The 11,085-nt window shown below is 45.2% G+C and overlaps 2 protein-coding genes across 2 annotated transcripts in view; both read right to left on the bottom strand.

Annotated features, from left to right (window-relative positions):
* Nucleotides 1–1,145: 1,145 nt before the first annotated feature.
* On the bottom strand, nucleotides 1,146–2,751 carry LOC106813369. The gene is made up of 2 exons (XM_014817501.1): nucleotides 1,356–2,751; nucleotides 1,146–1,183 (listed from the first exon to the last, which is right to left on the bottom strand). The coding sequence occupies exons 1-2, from the start codon at nucleotides 2,749–2,751 to the stop codon at nucleotides 1,146–1,148; spliced, it is 1,434 nt and encodes a 477-aa protein (XP_014672987.1).
* A 76-nt stretch (nucleotides 2,752–2,827) lies between these two features.
* The window catches only part of LOC106813368, a gene marked incomplete at its 3' end in the record, with an annotated part of 28,516 nt that continues 20,258 nt past the window's right edge, over nucleotides 2,828–11,085 (bottom strand). Inside the window, 3 exon segments of the mRNA XM_014817499.1 lie at nucleotides 2,828–5,277; nucleotides 5,474–5,672; nucleotides 8,065–8,171. Coding sequence (XP_014672985.1) covers nucleotides 2,828–5,277; nucleotides 5,474–5,672; nucleotides 8,065–8,171 — 2,756 coding nt within the window.

The following is an 11,085-nucleotide window of genomic DNA, read 5'->3' as shown; positions in this document are numbered from 1 at the left end:
CAACACATTAGTGAAGAATCCAGCTTGTTTCACTCGATTTACCGGTAGAGTGCACTTTATGACTGGACTATCAGTGCAAATTTTGTACAGTGCAACTGAAATGAGAAATCGTGCGCGATGTGCCATGAGAACACGTATTACAAATGTTCGCAGCCACGCGCCGTGGCCCCGGTATTACACCAGCACACGTTAATTAAACAACAGCTAGTGTCTGTAAAATGAGAAATCCTGTAAATGAGAACTTCATTGAAATGTATCAGCACGCGTGTTCGTAAGTATTCTTTGCCCAGAGGTTGATAAATGTGTTTGCGTATATATATATATATATATGTACGCACGCACGCACACCGTTGTCAGAAACATAAGTAGTTATGACATCGGACATATCAGTTTAAAATGTCATAATTTTATAAGCGAAGTGCTGTGCAAAAATTCATGAAATTATAGACTCACGACAGACAGATCTAGAGATTTACGATGTTTCTAATAACGGGTCCCTGGCCAATAAACAGTTGTTTAGCATTAACATTAATAATCACGGAACACATTCGCGTGCAACCGCCTTATTCATAACATGTCAGATGTTACATATTGAACCACAAACATATTACAGGGCAAACACTTGCACAGAGCAATACCCGCATACGAGTGCAAACTCTTGACGATTATGGTGCAAATATCCGCTGATTAAATACATTGCCGCCCAAGCCTTTGTTCACTGAAGATGTTCACACCATTTCTTCACACCATTTACCATTAAAACAGCTTCTCTCCGTAGAAAAAACGGTCGTTTGGCTCCCTCGCGAATCCTCAGCCACTAAAGTTGTCCGCCGTAAACCCTTTGATCATTAAACACGTTCCGTCGCAGACCCTTCGATCATTAAATGTGTTTCGACGCAAAACCCTTCGATCATTAAACACGTTCTATTACAGACCATTTGATCATTAAAAAGTGTTGCGTCACACAGACTTCGATCAGTAGACATCGATCAGTGAGGATGTTTCAAATACATCATCAGCACTTGTAAGAGAGAGTGTGCGGCGCACTTCAATTCGTTTAATACTGGACCAAACTAATAGTGGCGAGAATCTACTTAGTGGCGAGGCCGACGAAGACAAGAAATTCGCAACTACCACTACGTCGTCTACTTGCACGTCTCTTCTGTCAACATTCCACTTCCGTCTGGGAACCAACAATGGGAACACATCTCTAATCCAACATTTCCTAAACGCATTAACGATTTGTTGCATAAATTCTAATCTCTCTCTAGGATTTTTAGTCTCACGAAATGGACCCTGTGGCACTCTGCTCGAAGCTCGTCCAAGTAGTACATCATTGGGACACATATAGCTACCATCGTCCGGATCATTTGGTACTCTTCCAATTGGTCGCTCGTTGACTAGGTTAGCAACCTCTTGGAGACATGTATGTAGCTCAAATGGAGTGAGCCTTTGCTTACTGATAGATTTCTTTAGCGCCAGTTTGCAACATTTAACAAGCGCTTCTGCACAGCCATTCTGATGAGGAGCAAGCGGTGTGGTGAATTTCCATGTTACTTGTCGCTCTGCACAGAATGCTTTCAGCTCTACTTCACTCCAGCCCCTCACCATCTCGCGTAATTGCCTCTCTGCCCCAACAAATTGGGTTCCATTGTCACTTTGAATAAGCTTGGGTTTTCCCCTGATGGCGAAGAAACGACGTAGGACCTGCAGAAACTCCATGGTAGAACAGTCAACTGCCACTTCTAGATGCACTGCTCTGGTGTTCAGGCAGGTGAAGATGACGCCATAATGCTTCGCCGTCTTGTTTCTTCCCACTTTGACGATATATGGGCCGAAATAGTCACAGGCTATGAAATAGAAAGGTGGCGTGAATGGTGCCATTCTCTCTACTGGCAGGTTGGCCATGAGTTGAGCCTCTGTCTGGTGCTTGAATCTTCTACACGTTACACATCTAAATTTAACAGTCTTTGCTAAATTTGTCACGCCTACAATCCAGTACTGACTTCTGACTTTGGCAGCTGTGGTTGCAACCCCATAGTGCCCCTGCTCATGCACGTGTTGAGTAATCAAATATGATACACAGTGTTCTTTGGGCAACAACACAGGGTGTCTTCTTTCATAGGAGAGGGTTCCGTTAGAAGCTCTTCCCCCCACGTAGACAATCTTGTCCTTCTCGAAGGTGCTTAGGGATTTAAATTCCCCTCTCTTTATTCGTTCATGAAGTGGTCTCTGCGCTTCAACTATCCAGTGCTTTTCTGCTACTGCCAATTCTTTCGTTGATAGTGGACCATCGTCTACGATGCGTCTAGCTTTCAAATTCAAGATGAATCTGAATACATATGCTGTCACTCGGATCAACTTTCTCCATCGAGAGAACTTCTTGCAATCTATGGCCTCTTTTACTTCTCTAACTGTCAGCACGATTTTAATGTTCCGCTTTTCTCTGTTAACTTCATTCACGTCTGCTCTAGGGATGGATTTTGGCCACTCTTCTTCTGGTAACAATAAAAAAGCTGGTCCATTCTTCCAATCACCTTCCAGATCTTTGACACCAATCCATCTGGAAACTTTGTCTGCAACGTTGAATTCTCCTGGGATGTGTCGCCAATAAGAAGGGTCGGTTGAGCCCTGAATCTCAGAAACTCTGTTTGCCACGAATGACTTGTATGGTCTTGACTGACCTCGAATCCAGGACAAGGCGATGATGCTGTCAGACAAGAATACGACTCGGCCCAACTGTACCGACATCTCTTCTCTCAAAGTAGTATAGAGTCTAGATGCAACGACCGCAGCTTGAAGTTCCAGACAAGGATCGATGAATTCTGTAGTGGTGCTACACGAGACTTTGCAGCCATAAACCTCACACCAACCGATCCATCATTCAACTCCCACCTCATGTACGCAACAGCACCAAATGCATCTTCTGATGCGTCACAAAAGATGACAAGTTCAGCTGGTTTACTTGGTCTTTCAGGCATCAGGCACCTCTGGAAGCATACGCCATCAAGGCTCTCCAATTCAGCAAAGAACTTCCTCCATTCATCTTTCTCCTCTACTGGAAGGTCTTCATCCCAACCAGTTCCACACTGCCACAGTTTCTGCATCAGAATTTTCCCTTTGATAAGGAAAGCACCCGTGAACCCAATCGGGTCAAACACTTTAGCAAGTTCACTCAGCACCATTCTCTTGGTCAGGAGATCTTTCTCTTTGATCGACACTGGTTTCACCTTGTACTTCATTCTGTCGGATTCTGGATCCCACACCATCCCTAAAACCTTCTGCTCTTCTGAATCACCGAGAACAGGTCGTTCACCTTGCTGTGTGTCGTAACTTCTCAGCCTTACATTGGACACCCATTCTTTAACAGTGAATCCTCCTCTTTCTAGGACAGTATCCATTTCGTTTATTACTACTCTAGCCTCCTCTGTTGAAGGTACTGATGTGCAGATGTCGTCCATGTATGTGTCATGGTTAATTATCTTCGCAGCTTTTGGGCAGGCTACCTCACCTTCTTTTGCCGTTCTCTTTAGCGCTGTCAACGCCATAGCTGGAGCTGGTTTATCTCCAAATGTCACAACTTCCTTCATGTAGACATCGGGTTCCCTTGTGACGTCATAATTTCTCCAAAGGAATCTGTGGACGTGCTTGTCCTTCTCTGGGATTAGGACTTGATGATACATTTTGGAAATGTCACCCGATATCGCAACTGCATGCTGTCGGAATCGTAACAGTACACCAAACATGTCATTGAGAAGGTCTGGACCCTTCTCCCAATAGTCATTCAGCCGATGACCATTGAAGGCTGCTGATGCGTTGAATACGATCCGGACTGGTGTGCTTTTCTTCTCAGGTCGCAACACTGGATGATGAGAAATGTAATGCACAGGGCCCTTATAGTTCTCCATCTCCTCGTTACTCAATTTTCTGGCAAACCCTTTCTCCTCCATCTCCTTCATTTGCTGGTCATATACCTTGGCATTTCTTTCATCTTTTATCAGTCTCTGTTCCATCGACGCCAACTTTGCCATGCACTGCTTCTTGTTGTCTGGAAGGTCTCTTGGGTCTCTTTTCCACGGATAAGGCACCATCCATCTGTTGCCTATCTTTTCGCAGGACTGCCACATGTCGTTGAACTGCTGTCTCTCAATCGGTGATCGCTTCAATTGATCAGAAGTCTTGCATTCACAACTGGTCAATTTAACTCCCATCTCTTCAGTTGACCAGAACTTGGTAAGGTCTGTCATCTCCGTCACATTTACGTGGAGCACAGTTGTTGTTGGTTGCCGATAACCTCTGGATGAACCAAAAGTTAACCAACCCAATGGTGACTTTCTGAGTAGGTACCCATCCACCTCCTTTGTCTCTCCTGCGTGCATGGCTGGGTAGTCCACTCCAATCAACACGTCGACTGCACCATTTCCTCTGTTCAGTGAATGTCCCAACACATTTGTTATCTCTGGCACACCAACAGCTAATATAGTGTGCACTTTCTTGTCGCCGAATATCCTCAGTTTATAGACTTTGGTCTGATAAGCTTGAACATCCCCACCTAATGTACCGATGTCGACGCTTATAGACTTTCCTTTCAGGCCAAGTTGCTCTGCAACAGCTCCTCTGACCAACGTCACATTCGCCCCGGAATCCATCATGATGTTCCCTACGACAGTTTTCCCCGGGGTGCCAACTCTTGCCGTTATAATTGGCAAAGCCACATCATTTTCCTCTGAGGCCATTGCTACTATATTTCCTCCTGACATTCGATGAAGAAGCACATGATGATAAGACGGGCAGTTTTCTTTGATGCACTGTTTACGTCGGTGGCAGGTCCTCATGGAGTGCTCTCGTCCAGCTCTCTTCAAACAGCTAAAGCAGGCATGCTTCTCTTTAGCCATTTCCAAACGGGCGTCAATAGTTAGGCCTTGGATAACTGTGCACTGGTCTGGCCAATGATCATTCGACTCACAACCCCAGCACTTCTTCCACGGAACCGATCTGTTGGGGTAACTGCCTGGAGCACTGCCTCGCTGCTGGGTCAAATTGACCTTGCCCTGAGGTGGATTGTTTCTTACTGGAGCGGTGGCTCTCATTCGAGCTTTCATCTCCTCAGTCAGGAAGCTAAGGAGCCCTTGAAGAGAAGCTTCCTCCTTCTTTTGCTGTAGATGCCTAGCATACACCTTTCTGTCATCAGCTGTCAGCTTCATCTCAATTATCGCCAGCATGTGGTTGTTGTTGAGGTCTGATTCTTTACCCACTTGCTTTAATATGTTGTGGCATCTTCTGACAAGATGGGTGAGCTCACAAAATCGACCATCTTCTCCTTCTCTTAACCCTCTGAATTTAGTAATGTCCTGGGTTATGGCATCTGAGATTATTCTTGGATCTCCGTAATATAGGTCGAGGTACACGCAGCAGGCAGCAGTTCCAATCCCCTTTAACATGTCTAGGGGTTTACCCATCAAACCTCACCCACCCAACTCTGGGATCATACAATGGGTCCACCATGTGTTTGAAATCTTCTCTGAACGTCCAGTATTCCCGAACATCCCCACAAAACACAGGCAGTTTAGGTTTTTCAACCCTTGGCTTCAGTTTTACAGTGTTCAGCTGAGCAGCTGACTCCGGCGCTTCAGCTTGCTGACTGTCATTCTGAATTGGTGACCTTGGTGAGGCTGAACCAACAGATGATGGTGGTGTCAGATTAAATTACCCGGTAGTTGTTCAGATGATTGGACTTTCTTGGTGGCAGACTTGAGTTTAGCTTTGACAGCCATAAACTCATCAAGGCATTTCTGAAGATACTCTTCCTCCTTGTCATACGCTTTCGAGTTAAATTAGCTCAATCGTTAAACTGCGCGCAGCCCGAGGAATATCGATGAGCAAACCTCATCACAACCTGATTAAGCGATTTCAAACTGCAGATTGATTGTAGTCTGGGAGACCAGCTTCCGGAAAATCACTAATCAGTGCGATAGTCAGGATGTGCAGAGTTGAATCCAATAGACACTGAAACCCGCAGAGCCTGCTGCACAGACACTGCTACACAGACTCGGCTGCACAGACTCGGCTGCACAGACACTGCAGCATAGACAATGTTGTACAGATACTGCAGCATAGACACTGCTGCACAGATACTGCAGCATGCCATAAATACTGCAGCATACGTACTGCAGCATAAATACTGCAGTACAGATACTGCAGCATAGATACTGCAGCATAGATACTGCAGCACAGACACTGCAGCATAAGTACTGCAGCACAGACACTGCTGCACAGACACTGCAGCATAAATACTGCAGCACAGCCACTGCTGCACTGATACTGCAGAACAAATACTGCAGCAACGACACTGCCGCATAAATACTGCAGCACAGACACTGCAGCACAGACACTGCACTGACTGCAGCACAGACATTGCAGCACAGACACTGCAGCATCAACACAAACTTTGAGCTCATATATTACAGAATAGACTGCAGCACAGACATTCCATATAATATTCGGGCAGTCCATTTGATATATTATTATACCAAATGGACTGCCCGACGGCTGCATTCAACCCTCGAGCTGACTTCAAGTAACGATTCTAATCGGGTTTTTATTCGCCCTTGAGGTCAGTCCAAGGTGACCGCGAACTGCAAAAACGCAGCACCGTCTAGATTCATCGTCCTTACTCATACACGTACGCAGAAGCTGTGCGCACGCAAATCTTATATATATTAAGCACACTCTCATGAGAATTATCGACTATACATACAGTACTGATATATATAACAAGAGGATGCGAACGCGTATATGTGGATCCGTCCAGATCGATACTATCAGGGGTTAATATTGACAAACCGTCAAATGACAATTTGTCATTATTAACCCCTGATACTATCAGTCCATAATAGAAGATTATTTAAGATTAATTTCTATTATCGACTCTTGATACTATAGTTATGCTGACGTTCAACTATGAGGGAGAAGATGTGGCGAGTGAGGCTGCATAGCGAGTACATGTCTAGGATAAGAGATTGGGTCTGGGTGAATCGGTACCAGTAGCACGGTTCATTTCACGCGCGGTCAAGCTTTCGCGAGCGCGTGTGGATTGTGTGGACCGTTACTGCCTGCAGCTTAGCATAGCTCTAATTAAAAAACATTGATTCTCACGCGTTGTAACATTAAACGGATCGCTTCGATAAAAAGAACTTTATTCCATTCACACGCGTCCATACGACTCGTGCTTCGCTGACGTTTGTAGTGTTGCACAAACCTGAATTGTTGCTAAAAAAATCAATGCAATTGCGCGAAAATTTATACTGTGATCAAAATATCCGAGCCACAATGCAATCGAGTAATGTGATACGAGTAACTCCGATGGAAAGCGATGGAAAGGGTCGATAGAAGTCTCAGTAACATACATGAAGTGACGCAATATTGATTTATTGCTCGAGCGAGTTATTTCAGCACAGGAGAAATAAGCGTTGCCTAGACGTGCGGTTTAGATGCGATTACTAATAATTCTCATCGTATACTTTAATACTTATAAAAATGATTCACATTAGCCATTAAGTTAAAGTTTGTTTTTAGTTTCAAGTAAATTTTTAGTGCGGGACCAAAATTTGTTTAGCAAAATTGTGTTGAATATTTCTTGAATATATTACGTCAAATTAATTTATACGTGGTAATTAGATTAGGTACTTTTATTTAGTTGATAATTCAGTTATAGTGTAGTCATAATTATACCTGAAGTAATTATATTTACAAGTTGAATACCGACAGCACGTTACGGCTATCCCATGATATTATACCACACAACACGCCAGAGTAAGCCATAGCATGGCATGACAAAATACGACACGACACGGTATCACAAAACAGCACGACACAGCACACAATGATACTACACGACACGACACCACATGACCACATAATACACTATGATATGTTATGATATAACACGACACAATTTCGCCATGATACAGTGCGACACGACACACACGCATATTGCATGACCATGATGTGATCAGCAACTTGATATAACTGAACTTCGTAACTAAGTATAGCGGTCGAACCTACCTGGCACTATGGAAACGGTTTTCAAAGCCCTGAGAACTCTGAATGTCCTTATGCCGGCAATGTTCCCCACGGACAGGCCTACAGACTGCAGCGCTATCGTTGTAAAACTGCAATCAGACAAAGCCTTGGATTATTACACGAGCGCATCAACCAACCGTTTAACTATATACCGCACGTGTGCAGACCTATATGATGACCCTGGTGGTATACTAACTTACAATTACACATGCATAGTACAAATTTATACCACCAGCATGTAGACAATTACCCATCTAGTACCAACAACGCACGTGAGGTACGAATTTATACTCTGTGAGTGTAATTCGTTACGCCCTTAGTAAAGATACCATCTGTGTATCCACATGCCACCACCTTACATGCCACCACCTTAGTATATTTATGTGTAGGCTGTCCATGAACACATACATTTAATCTGTGCAAATATTGAAGAATAAAAACATCCGAACTAATCATAAAAGCGATTTAACACGCGCGCAGTATATCTACACGTAATAGGCACTTCAAAAGAAGGCCGACGCTTGGAAATGGATCAGAGCAGGCTACGCGTCTATTATAGATATCTTCAGACGTTCATAACGGACACGTCTAATATTAATGTACTCCTCGGATGACGTCGGTATTGTGTCCACGATGCAATATTAACACCGACTGCAGGTGTAACTGACGCACAGCTGACGGAGGGCTCCCCAGCGAACACGGACGTAAAAAGCCAGCTTCGCATTTATATACTGCCACATCAAGCCTCCAAGGTTTCAAACCGACTTTTTTTATTTGTCGACCGGCCGCCGCTGTCTCGTATCATACATCAGTTACGCAGTTTTACATCCTCAACATCAGACTCCCGTATGAACGATCTTCCACTCCATATGCGCCTCGTGCATCTGTCCCAACGAACGCAGTTTTGTTCGAAATCGCTACATAGCTATACAGTAAACACCCGCACAAAAGAACCCGTGATTTTAAGAACCTCCAGGCTGAAATTGGACCAATAAAGCACCTATTATATAAGAACCTCTTCAGCCTGATAAATTAAACAGGTTCTTATATAAAAAAAATGCCGAAAATTAGAGCAAACTGGGGAAATCCAAGTATGTGTGCTACACCATTGGAAACTGTCTACTATTAGTCAAATCAATTTTCACAGCATTTGACCTTTCTTTGTGTTTAATATGATAAGTAAATTAAAGGTGATAAATAAATTAACTCAAATAAATTTAAACAGACATATAATTTCTAATATTAAACAGTTGGTTAATTAGTGTCAATTATTCACCTAGATAATGTACACAATACCACCCTCCCCCCCAAAAAAAAAAATTAAGAACCTCTTTAAGAACCTCTTCAGGCTGATTTCTCACTATGTACCATATATATAAGAACCTCTTCAGCCTGAAACAAAAAATCACGGGTTCTTTTATGCGGGTGTTTACTGTATCGCTATATCGGAATACTATGCTTGTATTGCGTAACAGCGCGGGGCAGCGGACAGATGGGCTCTGGCACTTATTTGCCGCTACGTCACCCACGGATGCATGGACAACGTCGCACGACGACGTGCACATATATCGCTGCGCAGACATTCCACCTGCTGGTGCAGTAGAATAGATAGTCCCTCCCCCTCCCCCTCCCCCTTCCCCTCCCGCTCCCGCTCCTTCCTCTCATCTCATTCAGACGGCTCCCAGTGTCTGAAGTACACCCAAAGGTCGCCGTCGTCTGGCCTGGTATTAAATGAATTCGATTAATTATATAGTGACTGACTGACTTGGATTGCCCGGACAGAAGGGCGCGCGGTCGCCGGCGAGAGAAGACGGTAGAGAATGAGGAGGAGGAGGATGGAAGCGAAGAAGAAGAAGGGAGAGGAGGAGGAGGAGGAGGAGGAGGAGGAGAATGATGATGAGGAGGAGGAGAATGAGGAGGAGGGGGAGGAGGAGGAGCAGGAGGAGGTACTGTCGGATCGAGAAGGAATATAAGAAGTCGACGAAGATGGTGAGAGGAAATGATGTGGATGAGGGGAGGGTGCTGATGAGGGTTATGATGAGGATGGGTAGAGTAGGAAAGATGGAGAGGAAGAGGACGTGGTACAGCAGATGGTAAAGTTATAAGTAAGCACAGTTGAGGGGATGGAGGAGGAGGAGGAGGAGGAATAAGGAGCAAGACGAGGAGCAGGCGGTGTGTGAACGAAGAGGAAGAAGTGTGAAGACGAGGAGGAGGGAGAGGCGGCGGTGTGCGGATGGGCGGGAGAAAGACGGAGAGATACAGGCAGTGGCACGAAGGGCGGGGCAATCCCGGCTAAGATAATCAATACTGCTAATTTGCTTCGAAAGACTATATGTCATCAAAATAACCTGTCCGTGGTATGACGGCGCGCGGTCGGCCGGCGGCTTTCGTTCTTACTCTCTCTCTCTCTCTCTCACTTTCTTTCTCTTTCAACACGGGAGACTTGTCTGCGCTGTCGCTCTATAGCGAAAGGAACTGCTGTATCAGATTTCAAGCGCTGTCGAGATCCGCCGCGAAGCCGTAATTACTGAAAACACACTCCACGCGCACTCAAGTAGCGCACGCATGTCGCATGTCATTATTGCCGAAGCTTACAAGATGAAAGCTGCACGTTGATGCCCCCGATCGATGGGTACTCGGCGATATGAGGCAAGGCATAAACTGCAATCGGATGCAATATCTGCAGTGTTTTATGCCAGATTCGCCGCCGGTGCGCGCGTTGCTGCAGTAGCAGCGGCCGCTGATGAGGATGAGGGCGAGGATGCTGCTTAGAATGCTGCTGAGGATGAGGATGCTGCTGAGGGTGAGGATGCTGCTGAGGATGAGGATGCTGAGTGAGGGTGAGGATGCTGCTGAGGGTGAGGATGCTGCTGAGGATGAGGATGCTGCTGAGGGTGAGGATGCTGCTGAGGATGAGGATGCTGCTGAGGGTGAGGATGCTGCTGAGGATGAGGATGCTGCTGAGTTTGAGGATGCTGCTTAGGGGGAGGATGCTGCTGAGTT

The sequence above is a fragment of the Priapulus caudatus genome, unplaced genomic scaffold (genome assembly GCF_000485595.1).
Source record: "Priapulus caudatus unplaced genomic scaffold, Priapulus_caudatus-5.0.1 Scaffold761, whole genome shotgun sequence".
NCBI classification, from domain to species: domain Eukaryota; kingdom Metazoa; phylum Priapulida; class Priapulimorpha; order Priapulimorphida; family Priapulidae; genus Priapulus; species Priapulus caudatus.
Note: the sequence above shows the minus strand (reverse complement) of the source record. Positions and strands in the feature narration are given on the sequence as shown.